At 36.0% G+C, this 27,895-nt stretch overlaps 1 protein-coding gene across 5 annotated transcripts in view; it reads right to left on the bottom strand.

The window, feature by feature from the left end:
* Positions 1-1,380: 1,380 nt before the first annotated feature.
* Positions 1,381-27,895, bottom strand: part of ZNF804B (zinc finger protein 804B) — a 480,736-nt gene continuing 454,221 nt past the window's right edge. Inside the window, exons 1-3 of one of the 5 annotated variants that reach the window (XM_070617424.1) lie at positions 17,379-17,699; positions 7,988-8,153; positions 1,381-6,110 (exon numbers count right to left, since the gene is read on the bottom strand). In XM_070617424.1, coding sequence (XP_070473525.1) covers positions 2,444-6,110; positions 7,988-8,007 — 3,687 coding nt within the window. In that variant the 5' untranslated portion in view covers positions 8,008-8,153; positions 17,379-17,699 and the 3' untranslated portion in view covers positions 1,381-2,443. Of the gene's footprint in view, positions 6,111-7,987; positions 8,154-17,378; positions 17,700-18,923; positions 19,055-27,895 lie in introns of those variants that run through there. The other 4 variants (XM_070617425.1, XM_070617422.1, XM_070617427.1 and 1 more) reach the window with 4 other exon arrangements.

Below are 27,895 nucleotides of genomic sequence, written 5' to 3'. Positions count from 1 at the left end.
TTTCCCAATAAATTGGATATTAAAAAAAATTAGCCTTCTTTCTGCTCATTTTGACCATAGCTTTAGTGTTACTATTTGTGGATGTATGGCACTTTAACGATTACTTTGAATGTTTTCCCCATTCAGTTTATACAGATTGTTTAAAGGACTACATTTTCCCATCTCATTATAATCTTTTATAATTGTAGCTTTCCTCATGTGATGCCACCTTTTGTAGTTTCCCACTCTAGAGGATAAGTTCTTTTATTTATGGTGAAGTCTTCTCATAGTCCAAGATAATATATCCAGTGAACATTTTCATCACTGATAATGCAGGATAGTCATTTCCATACCATCAATTCATATCAATCTGTTCTTGTTAGTCAAAATTAAGTACCCAGTAGAGGTTCTCTGGTCTAACCTTCTGAGAGATTAAATTATCACCAAGATGACTATAAATTTAATCAGGTATTGTCTTTTTCATAATAATGCTTCTAGTGAATTCCTATAATTACTCCATCTTGGCTCTACGCCAACTTTATAATCTGTTTTCAGGGATAGTCATGCACATTACCTTCTTTTTTTGATGTGGTGGGCCATTTGTCCTCTATTTTTATAGGAAATATTCCACTTATTTCCCTTTTTTTAGATTCTATCAATGTTTATCCATGTTCTTCTATAATCACATTTATGGCATTCCATGCAAGTATAGAGTCTCTTGCTATTTGAAGCCTTTCCTCTGTTTTTCTACTCATTTTACATAAGCCAGACTTTCTCACTGCCATATCCCATTCAAAATTCCCATCCCACAAGTTCTGGTGACATCTAGGAAATTATGTCTTTTCTTTACATTAAAATTTCAAATTCACTTTGTCTTCTCTCTCTCTTTTTCTCTCTCCATCTCTCTCTCACTAGCATCAAAGATGTCCTTTCTTGCTGTTTGCCAACGGTTAAGAATTTAACCTTTCAACTTCGTTTTCCTCATCTGCACAGAGGAATGATAATACTGATCTCAAAATACAGCTGTGAATATTAAATGAGATAATATGGGCCAAGTGCTCAGCCTGACTCTTTTGATGCACAGTAGGCCTTCAGGAAGTATAGCTCTCTTCTTTGTGAAGCCAAGGCTGAAAAAGTCACCCCTCTCATCTTTTAATGGTAGAGGAGTTTGCATTGTCATACACACAGTGGTGGATGACTGATTACCTCCATTTCTGTTTAGTTTGATTTTCTCTAAACTCATGCTTTTGGAGAATATGCAGTCATACATGTTTCTCTTTCATTTTAAAAATACAAAATAATAAACCTAACTGGAAGGCCATTTAGAAATACAGATGTAAGAAATGCAACTTCTGTGGGCGAGAAAACATTTTGAAAGAATGCTTAAAATCATTTGCAAAATTGCATGAACGGTGATTTTATTCATCATCATTCACTATATTTTATAAATATCTAGTACAATTGAATAAAACACATCAAATATGCCATAAGATTTTCTCAGTAAATGTCATGTAAAAATTGTGACATTTCCAAAACTTTACCTCCCCACTTACACATATGTTGGCTGAACACGGTAAGATTTCTGAGTAAAAGAATAAAGAAAACAATATTTAAGTCCCTGCAATATTTGAAAGATTGACCAATGTATTCCAAATGTTATTCTGAATATATTTTGGTTTTTGTTTTGTGTTATCAAAGACTAATGATAGTTTATATATGATTTCTTATACAAAAATTAAACATTCTTAATTTTAGATGGTGATTCTTACAATAACAAAATTATCTTGACATAGATGTGTATGAAAGGAAGATAACCCGATTTTTCACAGAAACTCAACAATGCAATCTGTTTAAAGATTGATTTTCATTGAAGAGTAGTTTTCGATCTGAATTAATTGGAAAATTTCTTGCCATTTCTTATTTCCTATGAAAATACAGATCATATTGATTGAAATGGATTATATTGATTGAAAGTTTAGTCAATAGTTAACTGTAAGAATTACTATTAATAATTAGTTCATTTCACTGACGTTTTATTATTATCTGATGAATAAAACAAAATGTGCATTCATTCATTCATTCATTCACTCATTCAACAAACACCTAGAACATGTGGTATCATGTTCCATATGATTTTCTTTGTAATATTAATAATCTACCTGAATGTTTTCTGTAACATTTTGTAACATTATGTGAGAACTCATCTAAAACAGATCTTTAACACTTTTTCCTCTATTTTTTCATAAAATTATTTTAAATTCACTCTATTATTTTTTCAAGTTAAAAGAAATTCTTAAAATGCTCCTATTTCAATATTGGCAATTCAGTTCACATTTAGATGTTGGTCACATTTTGAACTGCCATATATTTTAAATCTTACAATAGATAGACCACTCTAAATATATCATTTTTGTAGGTAGTGACAATTTGTTTTATTTATCCAGCAGAGGGGCTTTAACAGCTATTAGTTCAAATGTGCTGACACATTTAAGGCCTCTTTCACTCCATTTAACTGTTGCATCTGACTGGAGCAAGAATGATGGCAAAGATCTTGACCTTGAAACACTGGTCGAAGTAAAGGATTCAAGTGGATGATGGAAGTTGTGGCTGGGTTTAAGTGAGGGCCAAACAATGCAGGGACAAATGCTGCAGGGGGCAAGGGCTGAAGTGTTATGTGGGATGAGTGGAAGGGGGCAGCGGTGACTAAATGCAGGGGATGACCCGCTAAGAAAGTGGGATGTGCAGGGATGATGGCTGGAGTCAGAGGTGAAAATGTGAACGGAGCAAAATGTGGCTGTGAAAGAGGATGTAGATGAGCTATAGGGAAGTGACTGCCATGGGAATTTACGGAAGCAGAAACAGCAAAATGCTGCAAGAACGTGTGGTGGATGGTGGTGAGAGAAGTGTGCTGGTGAACTGGAACTGTCTGCACAGCTGAGGCTGGAGAAAAGGCAGTTGGCCCTGTAGCAGGCAAAACCCGAAGATGCTTTGATAGGAGCTGTTTCTGCATATGCTGCTGGGCTTGTAGCTGTAAGAGCTTATATTTATCTATTTCATCAGGAGAAAATGTTATTGGCTGTTGAATTATAGGGGGGGAGAAAGATTTATGACATACTTCTAACTCATCTGCTACCTTGTCATGTTTCTGCATAGTTCTGTCATAGTAAGAGTTTATATTCCCCTCTACATGATTCATGTGCATGCTTACATCCTCTAAGTCTAGATTTATTTGCTCCTTTTTGGTCTCTGTTGAATCAGTAACACCAGTATATCTATTAGATGGAAAAGCACCAGGGAAATCACTTAGTTCTGGGTCACAGTTTTGAATAAAAGGTTGGAATTCACCAATTAAAGATTCTGATTGTTCTTTTGTTGTTGGGTTCTTTTTCATGTTTGGTGACTGAGACTCAGCTACTACATGAATTATACCTTTAGAAAGATGGTTATCACAATCAGTGTCTACTAAAACAGTAAAATTATTTGTCTGTGAACCTTTGACTTTGCCTTTCTCAATAGTTCTCTGAACCACACTGCCTTTATAATTTCTTCTTTTATTTGTGTTCTGCATTTTTGCAGACAAAGGCAATGCTGGTCTCTTACAGCCTGGTGGTATAAATTGAATTGTGCATTGGATTTGTGAATGAGCCTCTGATTTATTTTTACAACTGTTTGAAGAGACTTCCAAATTGCTTGATTGTTCCTGACACTTCTTGGCTTGTACTCTTTCTAAAAGGCTTTTGGCTGTCAGGGGGGTCTTCTCTCCTGCAATGTTCAACCCTGTGGTTTCGGATCGGTGGCTGGAACAGTTCCTTAGAAGGCAGCTGATATTCTCAGATTTATACCGCATGGGTTTTACTTTTCCCAGATCACAAACATGAGGGCTGTTCAAAGACCATTGAGTTCTTTCACTTTTATTTAAGTAATAAATTCTTTCTCTTGAGTAAGAATCTGATCTGCTGTACTGAGGTCCCTGGCAATTAAATGGTTTTGCGCTGTTCCCAGCACAGGAAACCTGTGAGCTAGTATCACAATGGGTGATGCTCCTGGATTTGGGCCCCGAACATTGTTGTTGATTTTTTCCCAGTTTATATCTTTCTCTGCAGTGACCATATCTACGTTTTGATTGTTTTTCATTTTTAAACGATTCCGATTCCCGCAATTCACAGGCCCCGTCTCTGTGCGCTCCGGACCGCAGGCAGGCACTCTGCGCTGTCTCATTGGACAAGCAGAGGCAGCTGTGCTTGCGACGTTTCAGTTTGTGCCTTTCAACTGAGCTGGGTTCTCTTTTACAAAAGTAGAGCAAATGACCTCTGCCATCACCACTGGACCTATGACTTGAGCAAGTATTTCTCAGGCTGGATGTGCTGCTGAGGGATGTGTCTGAAAGGCTAGAATGTCTGTTCAGAGACAATGTTCCAGAAATTCTCTTGTAACTTCGGTTTCCACATCCAGACACTCTGCTGGTCATGCTGACGTGGTTACTATTCAAAACTACACTGATGTCCTTCCCATGGTCACTGTGACCCCTTACTGTATAAGGACTAGAACTCCAGGTGAATTGATTTCCATCTTCAAGATCCGAATGAGGATCACAGGGAATCTGTTTATGTGTTTTAGTCCTCGATATACAAGGCGAAAATGATAGGCCCTCATTTGCATTATTTAGAACTACCCTTTGGCAGCTTTGCCAATGGGTCCTTGAAGGTTCCTTAAGTTCATTATCGCTATTATTATTGTTTGCTACACAATTCTTTTGAGAGATATCACGGTAAGCAGGCACTTCAGGATTTTTCATTTCCAAATCACTTGCAGTAAAATTATGTTTACTTGTATTTGGCTCAGAATCATTGTAGCCCAAACTGTATTTTCTCTGGAAATTTTCCCAATCTGGATTAGCTATCATCATCTTTGGTTTCAGAGATTGATTATCTTCTTGGATCAATTTTTGTTGGTCTTTGATTAAACCTGAGACTTGGCTCTCTCCTGTAGTCTTCATTTCTGACGGCTCCTTAATCAATTCTGTTTTTAAGTCCTCTGGATCATGATCATCCTTTGTGTTCCGAGAAAGCTTAAAATCAAAATATAATGGGTTACAGCCATAAGAGATACAAGGCTCTGTTTTTGTAAAGAGCAGGAGTTCTGTAGGCCATTGGAGAGTGGTGTGACCATCCTTGCTTTGTACATGGAGAAAGGGCAATGGTTTGGATTTCACATCATGGGGACATGCTTCTCTTATAAGCCTTTGCATGTTTTTGCTAACTCTTTCTGTTTCATCTAAAGATTTTTCTGTCTTCTCCATTCTGGAGTTCGGATTCAGATGCACTGTACTGTTTTGCTCACTTGGCTCTAGTGATGGAAAGTCATCCAGACATTCAAATATCCTGGCATCACTGTGCTTGTAAATGTTTCGTGGGCTGGAGAAAGCATTTGCTTGGCATGAGTGATTAATGCAGTTTTCTGAATTGTTCTTCAATGTATTTCTAGTTCCTTTTTCTCTGCTGGAAGGAGTAATATTCACATCTGAAAGAAGAATGTTAGATTTAGAGAATGAAGCATGAATGCCAGTGGAATCTTCTAGAGTTTCATCAACAGAGTCATTTTTGTCTTGCAAAAGTTGAGAGCTGATGGAGAAAGCATTGTGTAAAACACTTTCCAGATGGCTTGGTGAGATGTTTATGTCTCTTTCCTTAGCGAGGTGTGTATCCTCATTTGCAAACCTGTGGCACTTGCATTTCTCTGCAGTTTTTGTTTTATAGATGGGTGACTTAGAATCATGAATTTCTTCTGTGGTCTCACTGAAAACTGATGCTGAAGATTCTAATTTTAGATGCACTTTTTTGGAAAAGGAAAATGATACTCCTGTCCTGTGATTTGCATTACTGAGATGTGAAGATGTTTGTGGTACCCGACTTCCAGACAAATAACGTTTGTCCGTTTGTAACTCGTGTTGATTTGGCATGGTGGACCGCTGTTTATCGGCAATGGCTCTGGAGAGATTCTTTCCTTTAAGGAGAAGAGCATTCTTCATGCACGAAACCTTCCTTCCATTCTTAACTGGGAAGATTCCTTGCTGGAGTTGTTTTTCTATGGCTATTCTGGGGGCTTTGTACGCAGGTCCAATTCCAGAAACACTGTAAATACAATAAATATTTAAATGATTAAGACATTAGATTTAAAATCTTATCTGCATGTGAACATTTTGTAGTGTTTCTATGATGGATTCTGCTACCATTTATGAACTATGTCTACTGTAATAACCATTTCATTGTGCTTATACAGTCATGTATCACATAACAATGCTTCAGTCAAGGATGCACCACATATACAACAGTGGTCACATAAGATTAGTGCCATATAGCCTAGCTGTGTAGTAGGGTACACCATCTAGGTTTGTGTAAGTACACTCCATGATGTTCGCCCAATGACAAAATCGCCTGAAGATGCATTTCTCAGAACATATCTCCATGGTTAAGTGACACATGACTATATAACTCAGCGTATCTAAGTTTTACAGTGGCTATTTCTAAAGTACATCATTTAAGTGTATCCTCTTGAAATTAGCAAAAAGCAATAGAAGGCGAATATCTTATGCTAGTGCTACAAAAGAAAATAAAGTATGACATTTGCATCAAAATAGGTTCTCCAGAACCTATCAATTCTTTGGAATATAGATTTAACATTTTCTCACAAACAATTTTCTAGTTGGTGCCTTCACATTAAATAAGAAATTAAGTGAAATTAAAAGTCACACCCACATTATAAAGATACATCTTTAATTTGCTTTTTCGTACAAGTTCTAGCATTTTATAATTTTTATTTCCTTAGTTTGAAAATTCCTTCATGTTTGGTTCCTTTAGAAATACGGTAGTTAGTTCTTTCCTTATGATTTGTCACTAATTTGAGTAATTATAATAAATTCATAATAAAGTAACACACACTTACAAGCCATCTCAATATCTTAAATTATTTTGAAATCTTTTCTTTTGCTTCTTACTCATTGAAATATTTTCTTTCTACCTTTTGTGCATATATATTTAATCTTTTAACACTTTTTTAAAGATTATTCATTCTAATAAGCTTAATTGGTAATTCAATCAGAAAACTAGAAATAGCAATACAACACATAAGAGATGGAACTCTTAAGATTAAAATTGTCTCTTCAACATTCTTCCAATACAATCTCTACTATAAAGCAAGGCCTTACTGGGGGGAAGGGAATACAAATCACATCATTTACCTGACTGTTGCTTTGAGCAGGCTTTCTTTTCCTTCTCTTTTTTCTTTTTCTACATACTTGGATGTGTGTTTGCTTGCTCTTTCTATTTTAGATTTTTATTTCATTTTTATTCACTCTTTTGTTACTTGAGTATAGACCACTAAAACAACTGATGTTTTCCAAATGTAGCTTAAATTCTAATGGAGAGGAGTGCTTTCTGAGCCCGTGGTCTGAAAAATTCTTTCTTATGGCCATCATTTAAGACTGTTTGGCCAGGATCTTGTCAAGATGGTGGTGTAGGCAGACTCTGAATTCATCTCCCCCCATGAACACAACTATGTTACAACTATTTTTGGAAAAAATATTCTGGATGGAAAACTGGAAACTGGATAAAAAGAATCCCCACAATGAGAGTCAGTCCTGACTAAGATAGGAGAATCAGAAATTACTTCTGGAAAGAAAAAAATCCACCTTCAGGAGCAGTAGAGTTTCACAGATGACCAGGCGGGAGCCACTCTAAGGTAGGCAGCCCTCCCTGGAGAAGTGAGGTCCTGAGCAGGGACCCAACACTGCTATAAGCATCCTTCAGGCTCAGCACAACAGAGACGAGGGTCTTATGATCTGGTTTTGCTGACTATTAACTGCAACGGGGAATACCCCCAGAAAAGCTATGGGACAAAAGCCGAAAAAACCCGGATCTTAAGGGACCCATGCACAAACTCACCTGTCTCAGAGAGCAACCTAAAATCACCAGAAGGAAGGCTGACAGTCCTTTGGTGAAAAGAGACTCACCTGGTAGGCTCTGGGTGCATCTCACTGAGAGGAGAAACCTCTCCGGAGACTGAGATATTGGTGGTGGCCACTGTTGTCACTTAGTCCAGGTGTGCTGACACAGACCCTGGCAGATGCCATTGAAGTTCTTTCCCTGGTCTGTTAGCCCAAGCGTCTGCTACACCCACTAGAGTGCAGATTTAATCTAGTTCAGCCAGGGCAGGCTGCCTGCCCCAGGGAGCAGCCCCACCCAACAGCAAGCCTTCAGGCTACTTGTCAGCCTGCATTGACTGGGTGCTTTGATCCTCTACAGGCAGGTGAGTGTGTCTGACTCTGTGGAGCAGGGCCTGTGTGAGGACCAGGTGAACTGTGGAGGGCATTGGTGGAGAGGTAGGGGCCTCTGAAGTGGGGTATTGGGGTACAATCCAGGGGATTGGGAAGTGTGCATGGGTCAAGACTGTGTTGACATTGTGTGTTGATCTGTGGGGGGTGGGGCTTATCAGGGACAGAAGACCTGTGCTTCACAAATAGCCATAAAAAGGATCAGCCCCACTTTCCAAAACCTGCAACAATTGAGTGCTACCCCATGCCTAGGGCCAGCCCCACTCAGCTGCCCTCCTGAGAGAACTGACAACACCCTCGTAGGCCTGAGGCCTTTCACAACTGTGAGCCCCTCAGCCTACCAACCAGCTACACTGGGGACCTACCCAATTAAGAGAAAAACTGCAACAGAAGTGTGCTGTTATATCTTGTAGCCAACAGTGCTGAGGTTCCCCAAACCAGATTTACAAACAGCTGGCCAGAGAGGGAAAAACTAGACTCCCTGGGAACCTGCAGTAATAGCAACCCTGCCACAGCAGAAGGACATAAGTAGCCCACACAGGGGTCACTCTTGGATCATTTGGAATTGGTGACAAAAGGGAAGCACGCTGCTCAGCCTCAAAAGGTATCTCTTACATAAGGCCACTTCTCCAAGATCAGGAGACATAGCTGACTCACTTAATATGTAGATATAAGCACAGAGAAAGAGGCATAATGAGGAGACAAAGGAATACATTCCAAGCAAGGGAACAGGACAAAACCCAAGAAAAAGAATGAAATGAAACAGAAATAAGCAACCTACCTGAGAAAGAGTTCAAACAAAAACTCATGAGGATGCTCACATATATTGGGAGAAGACTGGATGAACACAGTGAGCTCATCAAGAAAGAATTGGAAAATATAAAAAAGAACCAATCAGAAATGAAGAATACAATTCTGGAAATGAAAAATTCACTAGAGGGACTCAATAGCAGAGCAGAGGATATAGAAGAATGGATCAGCAAGCTAGATGAAAGACTAAAGGAAATCACCCAAGCTGAACATATAAAGGAAAAAAGAATTAGGCAGAATGAGAACAGTCTAAGGCAACACTGGAACAATATCAACCTCACTAACATTCATATTATAGGTGTCCCAGAACAAGAAGAGAGAGACAAAGGGGCAGAAAATTTATTTGAAGAAACAATAGATGAAAATTTTCCTAACCTAAGGAAGAAAACAGACATCCAAGTACAGGAAACACAGAGAGCTCCAAACAAGATAAGCCCAAAGAGGCCCACACCAAGATACATTATAATTAAAATATCTAAAATTAAAGATAAAGAGAGAATCCTAAAAGCAGCAAGACAAAGGCAACAACTGATATACAAAGCAAAGCCCATAAGGCTATCAGCAGACTTCTCAGCTGAAACTCCACAGGCTACAAGAGAATGGCATGATATATTTAAAGTGCTGAAAGGAAAAATCCTACAGCCAAGAATACTCTATCCAACAAGGACATCATTCAGAATGGAAGGAGAGATTAAGAGCTTCTCAGACAAGCAAAAATTAAAGGAGTTTATTGCCAAGAAACCAGTTCTACAAGAAATGCTGAAGGGACTTATTTAAGTGGGAAAGTGATGACCACAAACAGGGATAAAAAATTATCAAAAAAAAATCAAGCAATAAAATCACTGGTAAAGATAAAAAATATAGTAAAGGTAGAAGATCAACCACCTATGAAGATATATTAAAGTTAAAATACAAAAGTACTAAAATTACCTATTTCATAGATAAGAGGGTAATGGATAGACACACACTAAACAAGAGATTAGATATGATTTCCTAAATGTAAAAGGTGCAAGGAGGGGAGTGAAAAAGTAGAGCTTTTAGAAAGAAGTTAAGTTAGAGTTTATCAACTCAATATAGACTGTTATATACACAGAGTATTATATAGGATCCTCATGGTAATCACAAAACAGAAACCTATATTAAGTAAGCAAATAAGTAAGATGAAAGAAATCACACATATTACTGAAGAAAGCAATCAAACCACAAGGGAAGAGAGCAAGAGAAAAAGAAAAGAACAGAGAAGAACTACTAAAACACCCAGAAAAAAAAAGTAAAATGGCAGTAAGTACACATTTATTAATAGCTACTTTAAATGTCAATGGACTAAATGCTCCAATCAAAAGGCATAGGGTGGCCAATAGGATAAAAGAACAAAACCCATGTATATGCTGCATAGAAGAGACACACTTCAGACCTAAAGACACTCACAAACTGAAAGTGAAAGGATGGAAAAAGATACTCCATGCAAATGGCAAAGAAAAGAAAGTGGGGGCTGCAATACTTATATCACACAAATTAGACTTTAAAACAAAAACTGTAACAAGACACAAAGATGGGCACTACATAATGATATAGGGAACAATCCAGCAAGAAGCTATAACACTTGTAAATATCTGTGCACCCAACATAGGAGCACCTAAATATATAAATCAATTATTGACAGACATAAAAGGAGAAATAGACAGTATCACAATAATAGTAGGGGACTTAAACATTCCACTTACACCAATGGATAGATCATCCAAACAGAGATCAATAAGGAAATACTGGCCTTAAACAACACATTTGACCAGATGGACTTAGTAGATATATATAGAACACTCCATCCAAAAACTACAAAGTACACATTCTTTTCAAATGCCCATGGAATATTGTCCAGGGTTAATCACATATTAGGCCACAAAACGAGTCTCAATAAATTTAAAAAGATTAAAATAATAAAAACGCATCTTTTCTGATGACCAAGGTATGAAAGTAGAAATCAGCTACAAGAAGAAAATCAGAAAAGCCACAAAAATGTGGAGATTAAACAGAATGCTACTGAACAATGATGGGGTCAATGAAGAAATCAAAGGAAAAATCAAAAAGTTCCTGGAGACAAATGAAAATGAAAATACAACATGCCAAAATCTATGGGACACAGCAAAGCAGTCTAAGAGGGAAGTTTATAGCAATTCAGGCCTAACTCAACAAAGAAGAAAAATCCCAAATAAAAAATCTAACAGCACATCTAAAGGAACTGGAAAAAGAAAAACAAACAAAGCCCCAAATCAGCATGAGGAAGGAAATAATAAAAATCAGAGCAGAAATAAATGAAATAGACACTGAAAAAATGATAGAAAAAATTAATGGAACTAAGAGCTGGTTCTTTGAAAAGGTAAACAAAATTGACAAGTCCTTAGCTAGACTCACCTAGAAAAAAAGAGAGAAGTCTCAAATAAATAAAATGAGAAATGCAAGAGTAGAAATTACAACAGACACCTCAGAAATACAAAAGATAATATGAGAATACTATGAAAAGATATATGTGAACAAATTGGATAATCTAGAATAAATGGGTAAATTCTTAGAAACATACAACCTTCCAAAACTGGACTAAGTAGAGAATTTGAATAGACTAATCACCATTAAGGAGATCGAAACCACAATCAAAAACCTGCCTAAAAATAAAAGTCCAGGTCTATATGGTTTCCCTGGTTAATTCTGCCAAACATTCAAAGAAGAATTAATACCTATCCTTCTCAAACTCTTCCAAAAAATTGAAGAGGAGGGGAAGCTTCATAACTCATTCTACAAAATCAATATTATCCTGATACCAAAACCAGACAAGGACAATACAAAAAAAGAAAATTACAGGCTGCTATCACTGATGAACATCGATGCAAAAATTCTCAACAAAATACAAGCAAATCGAATACAGCAATATATTAAAAATATCATACATCATGATCAAGTGGGTTTCATTCCAGGGATGCAGGGAGGGTTCAACATCCAGAAATCTGTCGCCGTGATACACTGCATTAAGAAAATGAAGAATAAAAATCACATGGTCATCTCAATAGATGCAGAGAAAGCATTTGACAAGATACAGCATCCATTTATGATAAAAACTCTAAATAAATGGGTATAGAAGGAAAGTACCTCAACATAATAAAGGCCATATATGACAAACCCACAGCAAATATCATTCTCAACGGAGAAAAACTGAAAGCTATCCCTATAAGAACAGGAACCAGACAAGGATGCCCAGTGTCTCCACTCTTATTTAACATAGTATTGGAATACTAGCCAGAGCAATCAGGCAAGAAAAAGAAATAAAAGTGATCGAAATTGGAAAAGAAGTGAAACTGTCAATCTTTGCAGATGACGTGATTTTATATATAGAAAACCCTAAAGAATCCACTAAAAAACTTTTAGAAATATTAAATGAACACAGTCAAGACCCGGGATACAAAATCAACATAGAAAAATCAGTTGCATTTCTATCCACTAACAATGAAGTAGCTGAAAGAGAAATCAAGAATACAATTCCATTTACAGTTGCAATAAAAATAGTAAAATACCTAGGAAAAACTTAAGCAAAGAGGTGAAAGATCTGTACACCAAAAAGTATAAAACATTGTTGAAAGAAATTGAAGAAGATACAAAGAAATGGAAAGATATTCGGTGCTCTTGGATTGGAAGAATTAACATAGTTAAAACGTCTATACTTCCTAAAGCAATCTACAGATTCAATGCAATCCCTATCAAAGTTCCAACAACAATTTTCACAGAAATAGAACAAAGAATCCTAAAAATTATATGGAACAACAAAAGACCCTGAATAGCCAAAGGAATCCTGAGGAAAAAAAACAAAGCTGGAACTATCCTACTCTCTGATTTCAAAATATACTACAAAGCTGGGGCCAGCCCAGCGGCTCATCGGTTAAGTTCACACATTCTGCTTGGGCGGCCCATGGTTCACTGGTTCAGATCCTGGGTGTGGACATGGCACTGCTTGTCAAGCCATGCTGTGGCAGGTGTCCCACATATAGAGTAGAGGAAGATGGGCACAGATGTTAGCTCAGGGCTAGTCTTCCTCAGCAAAAAGAGGAGAATAGGTGGTAGATGTTAGCTCAGGGCTAATCTTCCTCAAAAAACAGTATGTATATGCTACAAAGCTATGGTAACCAAAACAGTGTGGTACTGGCACAAAAACAGACACACAGATCAATGGAACAGAATTGAGAGCCCAGAAATAAACCCACACATTTATGGACAGCTAATATTCGACAAGGGAGCCAAGAGTATAGATTGGAGAAAGGAGAGTCTCTTCAATAAACGGTGTTGGGAAAACTGGACAGCCACATGCAAAAGAATGAAAGTAAACCATTATCTTATACCATACACAAAAATCAACTCAAAATAGATTAAAGACTTGAATATAAGACCTGAAACCATGAAACTTCTAGACGAAAACACAGGCAGTACGCTCTTTGACATGGTTCTTAGCAGCATATTTTCAAGTACCATGTCTGACTGGGCAAGGGAAACAAAAGAAAAAATGAACAAATGGGACTGCATCAAACTAAAAATCTTCTGCACAGCAAAGGAAACCATCAACAAAACGAAAAGACAACCTAACAATTGGGAGAAGATATTTGCAAACCACATATCAGATAAGGGGTTAATATCCAAATTATACAAAGAACTCACACAGCTCCACAACAAAAAAACAACCCAATTAAAAAATGGGCAAAAGATCTGAACAGAGATTTCTCCAAAGAATATATACGGATGGCCAACAGGCATATAAAAAGATGCTCTACATCATTAGCTATCAGGGAAATGAAAATCAAAACTACAGTGAGCTATCACCTCACTCTAGTCAGAATGGCTATTATTAACAAGACAGGAGACAACAAATGTTGGAGAGGATCTGGAGAAAAGAGAACCCTTGTACACTGCTGGTGGGAGTGCAAACTGGTACAGCCACTATGGAAAGCAATATGGAGTATCCTCAGAAAATTTAGAATAGATCTACCATATGATCCAAATATCCCACTGCTAGGTATTTATCCAAAGAACTTGAAAGCACAAATGCATGAAGACACATGCACCCCTATGTTCATTGCAGCATTATACACAATAGCCAAGACTTGGAAACAACCTAGATGCCCATCAGTGGATGAATGGATAAAGATGTGGTATATATACATAATGGAATACTATTCGGCAATAAGAAATGATGAAATCCAGCCATTTGTGACAACATGGATGGAGCTTGAGGGCATTATGATAAGTGAAATAAGTCAGAAAGAGAATGTCAAATACTGTATGATCTCACTTATAAGTAGAAGATAAAAACAACAACAAACAAACACATAGTTGCAGAGATTGGATTGGTAGTTAGAATAGGGGAAGGGAGGATGGGGAAAGGCAAAAGGGGTGATTAGGCTCACAGGTGAGTTGATGGACTATAATTAGTTTTTGGATGGTGAACATGATGTAATCTACATAGAATTCAAAATATGTTACGATGTACACCTGAAAGCTATATAGTGTTATAATCCAATGTTACTGCAATAAAAAATAGAGATTACATTTTTAAAAAGAGACTATTTAGCCAATCAGTGTAGAACTCTGGAGTTACATTCCTTTTCTCCACCAAACTTGTGTACTTTGCTTCATTGTCTTTATTTGTGTAATACTGCAGAGACATATTTAAGTAGTTTCCTTTAATTCATTTTTTAAATGAATCTGCTTCTGTATTTATAAGATTTTGTAATTTTTCCTTTTTTCTTATATATATTTTTGTTATATATATTTTTGTTATACTTGTTATATATAAGATTTTTGTTATGTTTATTCTATATAATAAATTATATATATATGTATGCATATATACATTTTACCAGACCATAGTTATAGATTTATTTCTTTGGTTAATTTTTGCTCATACTTCTGGGCACTTTCGATTCCACTTTTTTCACCTCAGATACATTTTCTTCTCTGATTTCTCTGATTATTGCTTCTTCCCTATCCTAGTTTCTTGTCCTGGTACTTATATTTTAAATTTATTAGCTCTCTTTTTTTTTTTTTAAGATTGGTCCTGAGCTAACATCTGTTGCCAGTCTTGTTTTTTTTTCCCCCTTCTTCTCCCCAGAGCCCCCCAGTACCTAGTTGTATATTCTAGTTGCATGTCTTTCCCTTGGGCTATGTGGGACACTGCCTCAGCATGGCCTGATGAGCAGTTGCATGTCCGCACCCAGGATCTGAAGCAGCGAAATCCTGGGCCACCTAAGCGAGTGTGCGAACTTAACCACTCAGCCCTGGGACTGGTCCCAAGTCTCTTGAATATATCTTTTAGGTCTTTTATTTATCTCAGTGCTCTAGCATCTTTAGTCTTTTTCTCTAGTTCAGAAAAAACTTATTTTTTTTTAACTTCTATTTAACTGATTCAATTTTTTACAATGTCCAATCCGTTGTTTACTATGCCCATATGGATTTTAATTCACAAACAATACTTTTAGCTACCATTCAGTCTCCAATAATTTCACATTGTCCCCTCTTCATAAACTAGTGGCATAGGCTTAGAGTTATAATGTTCTCTTGAATCTTGTGGAAACCCACTTTAGAAATTTTCTAAAAGTCTTTTCTGTTCCTTACAGCAATTGTTTCATAATGAAAGTTTCCTCTTATTCATCATATCAATCTCCTTTTTTGAATCATTTTTTTAATGTTCTTTAGAGGGGATTTTTAGGAATATTTAATAGGAGGAATGAAGAGGAACACTCTATGATAGCATATGGATTATTGATTATTTCTTTCAAATATAAAGGAAAATAGGAAGCATAGAGGTTTACTATAGTTACTTGTCCTTTAAAGTGGCTGCAGCCTGAGGATAGAGGGATGACGTCCAGAAATACCTTCAGCCTTGAATTTTGCCTCAGGACCAAAGAGATTCTTTTCCATATTTGCAGCCGCACTTTGAATTAAGTGGGAGCTACACTTCTGTATCAAGTTCCCTTCTGCAGGAGCCTCAATCGTCTGAAATTATTTGCACTAATCTTAGCAGAAATTATTTCAAAAGTCTGGTGTGTGGATATTATCATTCTACACCGCCTGATTCCACTTGATGCAGATATTTTACTATTTTTATATTTCCTCTCTCTATTTTTTCCTTAATAGTATCTTTGCTTATTATCCTGACACTGTTTTGTGCATTTTCTTGCTTTGATTTATGTTAGCCTAAATGTTCTTTTATGTATTGCTGTTTTATTTTACCATTTATCTCTCTAATATGCAAGCTTCTGTCTTTTATATTCTTGTAAATGTTTTTAAACCTCTTGGTTCTTATTGCTTTTGTATTCTATTTTGCTCTTCTTGTCCTTAATTCTTGTTCTCATTTTGCAGTCCAATCTACATTTAGATGATATTTTTTCACAGCTTTTCATATTTTACCCTCATTATTAATCTTTTATACCTCTTATTTTCATACTTAAAACTTTTTATTTCATTGCTTTATAAACTTTAATTTTCCTTATCTTAAATCGAACTTATTTTTATTACTTTGGAAAATCCTAATTTTCCATCTCTGTGGTGTTTTAAATTCTATAATTTTAATACAAGTTTATGCTTATAACATAATTAAAAGTTTAATTTTTATAGTTATTTCCTCGTTTGTGATTTCACTCCTTCCTCTAGAACTTTCTTTAGTTTCTGTATTTTTTACCTAATTAATTTTTTTTAATTTCTATTTTTTTCGGATGTGCAGTGACTATAAAGGTAACCCATTAATTTTTGTTAATGGAATGTCCATGCCAATAGTTCTCCAAAAGTCCTAAGTCTTGTCAACTCAACACATGCACGATTTAATTCTTTCCTGTGCAAAAAGTATACTTTCTAAACAGGAAACAAACATATCAAAACAACATGATTTCTTTAAATGATGCTATTTCCTAATGTTCCACATTATCCAGCTCTTATATAAGGAACTTCGTATTCTCATTATCAATGATCTTACAATTTTTAAAATTTGAAAAATCTCGACATTAAGATGCACCATACTTAGACTTACACACAGTAGAAGTTTACAAACTAGAGTCACTAGAGTGACTCTTCCCCCACACAACAACTGGTTTACTGAGGAATCAGGTTGGGTTGAACTACCCAAGAGATGGCCAAAGTTGATTGCCCTTTATAAGATCCAGTAATAGTTTCCTGCCATCATTTTTTTTAATTAATCTGATTTAAATATTCTTAGTAGTAGTAACTTCACCTCCCTTCTCCATAGGGTCATGGAAGAATCTTCTTGTTTTCTGCATCATCCTACTCAGAAGCCCTCATTATGAGAAAAAAGGACAAAGAAGGGTTTTCCGGGAGAGAGGTAATACAGATGATTATTTTTCTTATTCTCTTTTGTTTCTTACTTTCATTTGTCGATTCAGCTGCCAAAATGAAAATATTTAATAATTCTATTAAGTGATTTCCCTTAGGCCATGAGGTTGCTTAAGCAGAGAGAATAATTAGAGGGCAGATGGTGGATAGTAGAAAAGAATGAAATAATTTTCCTGGTTCCAAGTTCTGTATCTGGAAAGCTGAACACCGATTGTTTCCCTGACAACATGAACAGATGGAATGCACAGAGCCTGCCTACTCTATAAAGGATGTGCTAAAGTTTCTGTTTATTTAGTTACTATGTTTTCCACAGGTTGGCAGGTAAAAATCTCAGCACCAAATATGTGTCCTGTTTCTATGATTGTACGGTACAACAGAGCATGCATTTTTTGTATTAACCTCACCTATGATTACATGTCTTTTCAACATTTACTTTTTCTTTATACCAAATTCCTCACTAATTTTTAATATTAATGTCTTTCATGTATTTTCATAAGTTAATTAAATTATTCTAAGACAGTGGTGCAAACAAATGAATATATGCAAGCTGAACACTAACTGTTTTTACTCATAAATGATCCTAAAAAAATAAAACTCTTATAATCAAATCTGAGGTTGAATATCTTATGTTTACTGTAATTGAGTCATTCATTCCCAAGTTTATTGTTTATTGTTTTTCATTTAAATAACAGGGGTTTAAACTCTGGCACAGAGCTACAAATTTCACAATTTACCAGTTCACTGTCAACTACATAAATTAGCTACATTAGTGTTCTACATTATGATTCATATGAACACAAATCACAATCTGCAAATTTAATTGAGTTCCAGGTAACAACTGCCTCACTCCGAAACAGTCAGCAGTTTCAAGCTTCTGTAAAACTGCCATTTTTCAGCTACAAGAATGTGTTAGTGTAATGCTTATTATAATTATCAATTTAAATGGCACTAAGTGGCAAATTTAACTACATTAATTACATCTTGTTTGCATCCAGACAATGATAGCACCATTTATTCTAGATTCAAGTGTGTACAGGGAATGTACAGATGATTTATTTCCTCCCCAAAAGATGCAGTGTAATTTATGGTTTTTAAAATTATTATTGCGAAACTTAAAATAATTACTAAAGAGCTATGTAGGTTCATTTAAATCACCTGGGTAGAATAAACGTTAGTATGTTAGACTCATTCTTGGATCATTTTGTTAAAGAGCACATTAAATTAAAAATGTTGGGAAGGAAAAAAGTCAGATGCCAAAGTATTAATTTATGAACCTTTAACTATTAGGAACATTTGCCCTCAGACATATCTGTTGATTAATTATAATTTGTTTACATTGTTACAGTGAACCAAGTAAATTTATTATTGAAATTTCCCCACAGGTTGAAGAGAGTTTTGAACCATCCAAGAAACCTCCAGTTCTTACCATTCAGACTGTTGCCTTAACTCAGCCAGCTGATGAAGTCGTTTAAGTGCTTTTTCTTGTTTCTTCTCATCTTTCCATGACTTGGAGGCTACATTTCGAGCAAATTCTCGTTGCTTTAATTCTTTTAGTCTCTGTGGACAAAGAAGAAAAATAGAAAAGATACTATAAATAAGTAATATATTCTTTTTCATTCTCAAGACTCCTCATTAAACTTTGTCCTGGGCACAGAGGTAACTTTCCAGATGGGGAAAGTAAAAGCACTTTCTCCATTGTCTGCTCCAAGATCAATTTAGTTGCCAACTCAGTTATCAGCGCTTGTCACAAGCACTACAGAAACATGGGGTGGAGCTTGACCCCAATCCTTGCTGGGACCACCCTGGCTACATAACTACAGTCATCTGTGTGCCTGCAAACACAGAAATGGGAAGGTGTGCAATATATGAGTGGGTATGAAGGGAGAGGAGGTGACGGAATGCACTTTCCTCCACTCACTGCCCGCAGCCCTCTCACTTGTAAAACATACTTATTTTTATTCATGAAAATTGATGTTTTTAAATACATTGGGTGAAATGATCTTGTTTCAGTAAAGATTATCTGTTATTGTGGAAGATTTAGTTCAAAGCTCTAAATGTGATTCTTAACTCATTCTTTTTTTCTGGTGGAGACTTTTATCCAGTGCAGATTTCTATATGTATCCCGGAGGACAAAATTGGATCAAGGATTTAAACTCAGGCTGGAGACTCAGTCTTGCTTGATTTAAATTAACCTACCACCTCTTTTAATTAATCTTTTCTCTAAAACAATTGGCTTACGTGCAAATTGGATGCCACTCATCACCTGTTTAGATTTCTACTTCAGAATCTGCCACTAAACACACCTACTGATATTGAACAAATTGAGAAACAGCCACAATCAAATGAGCATCTTTGAAGTTTGGAACTTAAACCTGAATTGAGAGTATATTTGAAGATTAGTCTCCCTTAATCAATAAAAAGTGATTTTAAACTGCCTGAAATCTGTACCCATTTAATTTGTTTTTCTTTCCCAAATTAAGTATAAAAGATGTTTGCCAGGAATGGCAAAAACCACACAGCTATCAAGTGAGGTTATAACGCTCTGGTAAACTATTTCCCATCTATTAAGCAATGGCTAAAAGCTTTAATGATCGTTAGCTTTGTTCTTGAAAAGGAACATGATCATGAGAGATGGTAGCCAGATAACTGCTACAAGACTATCTAAAGGAGGCAGACCAGCCTTTCAGAGGGAGAATATTCGAAGCACAAAGAATAAGAGTTTCATAGAATGAGAAAATTCTATGCCACAGGAAATTTCAAGAAATAAAATTATGGCCTATGTATTATCAAAAAAACAAAAAAAGGATCAACAGTTCTCTAGAGCTGATAAATAGCAGAGGGTTTAACCCTTCAAGGATAGTCTTGGTCAGAAGACAGAAGAGAGGCTTGTAAAATCCCCATTTTTATTTGTCCTCCTACTCACTCTTTCTCAGCCCCTTTATGCATAATAATCAGTTCTTGGAGTGAAGGCTTATCTTATAAGCAAAGACATTTCGGAAATTGTCCTACGCAATTTAAGAACCCATATAAAATGCAGTTCAACTGTGTCAAAGAGAGAAGATGATTACTGTGGTAAAAAGGAGAGGGATTTTTTTTTTACCCTCAATTATTACTGAACATAAAATACTCTATATTATATTCATTAATATTTTATATTAGTAGTATGTAAAACCTGAATAGCCTAAGAGAGGAAATTCATTCATTTACTGACAACATCTGATACTTGACTCTCACTATTGGAATCTTGTTTCCAGGTATATCTGTTTCTTCCACCAGCCTCCCAGATTCCAGGACTGTACTTCTATCTTTGAGTTATGTAAATCGTTGAGAATTCTGTCTCATTCATCCAACAATAGATACCATTAACTCCTACTATGTAATAGCGACATAGCAATTTACAAATCAATTATTTTCCCTTCAAAGGAGACAGACAAGTGAACAAATACTTTTTAGGATAGTGTTGAGCTTCTTAATAGGGGTGGACACAAGATTCTTTGGAAGCAGACAGGAAAAGTTAAGACAGATTGGAGGTAGGGATGGAGATTCATTGTGTTAAGGAAGTCAGAAAAATCAAAACGCTTTTAAGGAACACAGAAAACTGGAAGAAGAGATTTTGTTTAAAGACATCTAGCCACAGATTTGGTTTAGCCAATGCTGAGTGCTCAATACTGCACAGAGAAAACATCCCAGAGATCTACAGAGGGTTCCCCTCAAGTTTTCAGTATTTTGATTAATAGTGCATGTGCGTGAAGAACTATTCCAGGCCAAGAAAAGAGCCACCTGAAGGAATTAAAGGCAACAGTGGCTAGCATTCATATAGGGTCAGGAATAGTGGCTGATCTTACCAACAAAGCTGAAAAAACTCATGGGGCATTAAATATAGAATTCAGGGAGGGCTTGTTTCAGTAGACAATAATTAGTAATAGGTTAAGCAATACTTTGGATTTGCCTAACAAGCTATAAAAGCAAGAAATAGAAGTATAAACCTAATTCCAAGTGAAACTGCATTTCAGAACCAAATTCAAGAATATTTATAGAAATACAAAAATATTCAGCAAAGACTAAGAAAAATTAATGACATCTGACATCCAATCAAAGATTATCAGGCATGTAAAGAACCAGGGAAACAGCCCAAAATGAGAAAAATAGTCAACCAATCAAGACCTATACAGAACTAACACAGATGCTAGAACTGGCAGAAAAGTGCATTGAGAGAGGTATAACTGTATCCTGTATGTTCTAAACTAAAGACCAGATTGTGATCTGCTGGACAATTGTGGAACTGGAGTCACTGAAGAACGGGGAGGGAATATTTGCAAATATAATGAGTGAAAATTTTCCAAATTTCCTGAAAACTATAAACCCACAGATCCCCCAAAAACCTAAAGTGCAAGAAACATGAATAAAGCTACACGAAAGCTCATCATAAACAAATTTTTCAAAATCAGAAAACAATGACAATTTAAAAGTATCCAGAGAGAAATGACATATTTCTGTACAGAAGAACAAATAGTAGGAAAGCAAAAGTATTCTCACTGGAAACAATACAAGTGAGAATACAGTGGAGCAACATTTTTAAATTTCTGAAAGAAAATAAAAAACTTGTCAAATAAAACTTTATACCCAATGAAAATATCTTTTTTAAAAGGAGGTGAAATAAAGATGTTTTCAGACATGAAAAGTTGGAAGAATTCATAGTGGCATACCTACATGATACAAAATATTAAAGAATGTCATTGGGCAAAAGGAAAATAATATTAGATAGAAATATGTGTCTACACAAAAGAATGAACACCAGAAATAGTAACTACAGGACAAATAAGACATATTTTTTATTATTTAAATGTAGTTAGACTGTTTAAACGAAAACAAAAGCTATGTTTTTTGAGGTCTATAACTATTTTACAAATAAAATGTTTGACAACAATAGCATAAAGGCTAGGAGGGGTAAAATGGTAATATAGTGTTGAAAGTTCTTATTCTATACATGAAATAGCATAATAAGAATTGAAGGTAGACTGTATTATGTTAAAGTGTATTATATACCCTACATTGATCATTAAAATAATAAAACAAAGTATTTTAGCCAATAGGACTACAAAGAAGATAAAAGGAAATAATTAAATTTACTCAATCCAAAAGAAGGTAGAAAAAAGTAAAAAGGAAAGTAAAATAGATGGGGTAATTATAAAACAAATAGCAAGATAACAACTAAAATCTAAACACGTCACAAATCAAATTAAATGCAAATGTTCTAAACACTGGAATTAAAAGGTAGAGTCTGGGGGCTGGCCCGTTGGTGCAGCTCTTAAGTTCGCACGTTCTGCTTCTCGGCAGCCAGGGGTTCACCAGTTTGGATCCCAGGTGCAGACATGGCACCGCTTGGCACGACATGCTGTGGTAGGCATCCCACATATAAAGCAGAGGAAGATGGGCACGGATGTTAGCTCAGGGCCAGGCTTCCTCAGCAAAAAGAGGAGGACTGGCAGTAGTTAGCTCAGGGCTAATCTTTCTCAAAAAGAAAAAAAAGGTAGAGTCTGTCAGTTTGGATAAAAAGCCAAGATTCAACTATTTGTTAATTACCAAAGCAAACTCTAAAATACTAGTCTAAAGAAAGCAGGAGGGGCTCTATCACAATAAGACAGAGTAGAATTTAGGGTAAAGGTATATTACCAGGAATAGGAAGGTTATTTCACAATGATAATAGAGTAATTTAATCCGGATAACAAAATAAACCCAAACATTTATGCCTCTAACAAGAGAACTTCAAAATACACAAAGCAAAAATGAATAAAACTGCAAAGAGAAAAAGGTAAATCCACAATTATAATAGGAGTTTTCAATGCCCCTCCACTAAACAACAACAAAATGCTAATCACAAATACCAAACTTCCGGAAAAGATTACACCAAGGCGATCACGCATATTATAAAAGACTCTTCCAAGAGTTGATTTTTCTAATAACAAGAGAGCTGTTTGGCACTGGATAGATAAGGAGAACTTCCAAGAATCCAGAGGTCAAATTTTGCCAATCTCTTATTTTAGCTTGGGTTTTCCCAAGTTTCTACTTTTCTTCTCTTGTTCTGATAAAAAAAAATTCATTTATTTAAGCAATGGCACAGACTATAATTGTCAGTAATGCTTCTAAGTTTAAACAAAAAATAAACCAGTTGGAAAAAAAAAATTCCTTGAGGTTATATAGCAGATCAGCTCTTACTGAGAAAAGCTCAAGACAAACACATTTCAGGAGAAACTATAGAAAGCTCAATAACCAGTTGCTTATCAGTAGAGACTCAGGACGAACACGTTAGAGCAGGTGAGAGGGTGAACCTCGCTGGGATGGGGAGAAAAGAAATGGCGAGTAGCACCTAACAATAGGAGGAATAAAACCAAGTGTTTGGTTTCCAGAGGTGTTTGGATGGTAGACAACACAATGTAGGGATTAAGAGAAGAATTCTGAAATCAGTCAGACCTGAGTTTGTATATTGTTTCTGTCACTCACTATCTTTGAGACTCCAAGAAGTTACTCAATTTTCCCTAACTTCACTTTACACATTTGTAACTTGGCAAACTATGAGTATTTACCTTGTAGAGTTCTTGGAATTATTATTTGATCTGGGAAATGTAAAACCCTGAGCATAGCACCTCATCTATAGCAAACGCTCAATAAGTATGAACTAGTATCACTTTTAGAGGTAGGGATTGGTTAGCTTTTATGGAACTTTGGGAAGCAGGATGAATAAGGAACCCTTGATTTAACAGGCAACAGGGAGCTATTAAGAGCACTTGTCTCATGTTCTTATTGAAAACAGAATGTTTGAGTGGTTTTCATCTGGACAGTTTTACAAGACTGGTAAACGGAGCCTTTTCTAAAGGAGAAGACAGAAAAAGGAAATACGCTGGGTGCATTCCTCACCCTTGCCTTGAATAATTTATAATGTTTAATTGAAAGATTTGTAATTTCTGTAAGTCCAAAATCATAGGTCACTACTGAAGAAAATTGTACACTTTGGATTACAGTGTGATTTGTTGTCAGAATTTTCTTTGATAAATCTTATCCGAAGTTTGCCCTTGGGTTTAATATTATCCAAAAAGGACCTCAATCAGGAAAGAGGGTAAAAGAGTGGAAATCTAGTATTTCCTAGAGGGAAATAGGGACATCTAGGTCATCTCCTTGTATTTTTAAAAGAAATTTAAAAGAGAAATGGCAGAGCAGATGCTCTTCCTGGTCCTGAAGAAAGGCTACCTGCCATGGTGTTTGCCCATATCAAAAGCAATCCAAAAAGGACTGATGCAGGGATCAAGCTAAAGAAAGAAAAGTCATCCTCACATAGATTCTCCAGGTTTCACGATGCATTTCATTCTCTCTCAGCAATAAGTGAAATAAGGTTTATGGAGATATATTTGCCAAAATGCATTTATGAAATACTTGGAATTTAATTTTCTTCTCAGGTTCATTTTAAAAGCACAAACTAAGCAATCGTTATTTCCCTACCTGCCAACAAGAATGCTTGGCATGTGCTTTGCAAATGGAATTCAGCTGTGAATAAATAAGTGCAGAGGCAAATTGATCAGGTCAGTGAGTGTCTATGTGTCTGAAATAGCAATACTCCCAAGATTATTGCTTACCAGTCAGAACATGTATGTGAACATCAGCCCACTCCAGTCAGCACTCTCCGTTCAACTTCACTGAAGCAGAACACACAAGTGAAATGAATTTACCCAAGTGGATCTACTATTTCCTCTCTTAAGTAGAATAATTCCTTCCATTCCTGCACTTTCATCCATAGATCCCAGGGTACTTTGCAAGCATTAATGATTTTCTTCACAGCAGAGCAAAACTCCAGTGCAACAGGTCAAAATTTTTAACCTCGTTTTAGAGATGAAGAAATAAACATATGGAAGGTTAAATGACTTGATTCACACCAAAAGAGAGATCAAGAAAATACTTGTGACGTGAAAACAGAATGTTTAATCTTCATGAGGATAAGGAGAAATCACAAGAGTTTATGTAAAATCCTAGACATTTATAATAGTTTCATTTTGTGAAAATAAAAGTCTATCTAGTTCTGAAATATTATTCATTTTTTGGAAATGTTTTTATCAAAATGATTTGGAAGACATTTATAGATCATTAACAATAATCTAGAATAGGAGAGGGTATAATTCGAACAACAATATGATCAAGATATAAGAATTAAATTATATAAAAAGTCTTTATTATTTCTCAGAAAAATTCTCCATGTTGAAATGGGATTTTCCTTATTTTCTGCTCTTTTGCATGTCCTTATCCTTTATGTGATCTAGTAGCTTTACAAACACAGATAGTGAAATGAACTAAAAGATTTTTGTAAGGAAGCTACAGTTGGGCTTAGAAGCTACGGTTTGGGCTACTAACCAAGATAAGTTCCCTACCATGTTCTAGAATTAGTGCATCTGAGCATATTTGCCTCTGATAGGATTCTCTGCTCCAAGGATAAATTGTGCCACAAGCAAGCTAAGAAGGGGTAAGAAGAAATGAAACTGGGGCTGTTACCCTGCCTCCATCCTTTTCTTCACATATGCTAAATTAAATACTTTACAATAAGATCTGGAGGATTCTTCCTATGTGTGCTGGAAAATGAATTGCTGAATTCTAAATCTGATTGCTGATGGTCACCGCTCTGTGCTTTGACAATCAGGATCTAGAGATTCCTTTTGGGTTCATTTCTGGACTCTTTAACTGCCTGAGCCCAATGTTCAGGAGAGATATAGCCAGGACTGAAGACACCACTGTTTAAGTGCTAGTTTGAGGATGTTTCTAGATTCTAGGGCAACCTGAAAATGTGGTTCATGTAAAAGAAATTTCTTTATAACCCAAAGTAGCCTGGGACACCTCCATGGCTTAGAGAGGGGCATATATTCAGGTGCTTAAGGAATATCACCCAGGCAAGCCACCATGCCATTCCCTTCCAAGGCCCAGGATCCCCTGAGAAGTCCTCAAATTGCAAATTGACAGCTCTAGTGTTCCCATTTCTTCTGAGAAGTTCCCAAGATCCTTCCATCCTCCAGCTATTATGGTCAAGATCCAAGTCAGCTGTGATACGAGGCATGAATCTTTATTTGGTTTAATTGCAAGGTTTATTTGTTTTCTGCACCATGGTATAACCAAAGCTAAAGTTTGCAGTGCTTTTGTAAGTCATACATTATCAGGCAAGAATATAACCAATCCTGTATCAACGTCAACATCTCTAGTGATTGTTGTTGCGAAATTATTAACAGCATTACGAAGGAAGTGCTTTGTTGATGAATAAATGGAAATTGCTTTTCAGACTGGTTTAGTAGTAGAAGTCAAAGGGCTTTTAATCTCCACCCTTTGCCATGTTCACAGTGTGGTAAGAACACACCAGCCAAGTCAGAACAATATTAATTCCCATGAAGTGTCTGCAAAGAGTGTTTTTAGGTTTGAAGAAATCCAGCATTTCAGAATGAGCAAATGGAAATTCATTAATTAAAGATTATGACTTGAGTAAACATTTGATTAGACTAATATCTAGTTAATAAAGCCTCAGAAAAAATAATTTTGCATTCCATCACAGTTTAGACCTTGGAGAATAAGTTCAATGTGAGAAACATATGAAAGATTCCAGACCAGGAAAATCCAGACACTTTTCCTCATGCAACGGGGTTTCAAAATTATCAATATTTCTTTGGAGAAAAAGTGGAGAGTGTCAGAATGTTTCATACCTTCTTTATAAGCTAGTATGTAAATTACCACTTTAAAAAGTGTTCATCTTAAAAAAGTGTTATTGAAGCCCAAAATTTGCTCAACTGAATTTTACAAATCTCTATCTTTTAGAAATACTTCCAAGTATCAAAATGTAGAGCTAGAATGGGTATCAAAAAAGAACTGTTAAGGATAGTTTCCAATGTGAGGTCCGTTTCTATCTTCAGCACTCCTAGCCACGTGCGGAAAAGACCAAGACCTTAAGGAAATCTTTTACTTATTTCCTTTTAAAGCTCAAGGGAATGAATCACATTCTTTGTGGGAAAGTTTTAGGAAATGACTGTGTTTGCACTAGGCCCTGAGAGTCTAAAAAGGAAATCTTAAGAGCATCCCATGGCAAACCTCTGCCCTCCCAGATTGTGTGGCTGCTGTCATGATGCCATCTTTACTTGGCAGGTTATTATCTGCTCTGCAGCATTCTTTCCCAGCTGTGTGACTCCTTCATGGCCACCTTCTCTCCATTCAGTTCATGAAGAAAACTTGACCTAATGCACTCTGACCCAGCTATCCTGCTGTTTCCTTAAGAGCAATCTCTTGTATTTCAGCATCTTGTACAACCTAACATTATATGGATTTTTAAAAGCTCTTTCAATTTCTACTTCATCCTCCCACTCTTTCATACCCTACTATAGG

This window comes from Equus przewalskii, chromosome 4, assembly GCF_037783145.1.
Source record: "Equus przewalskii isolate Varuska chromosome 4, EquPr2, whole genome shotgun sequence".
Classification (NCBI taxonomy): domain Eukaryota; kingdom Metazoa; phylum Chordata; class Mammalia; order Perissodactyla; family Equidae; genus Equus; species Equus przewalskii.
The sequence above is the reverse complement of the archived record's forward strand: the minus strand, read 5'-3'. Positions and strand labels throughout refer to the sequence as shown.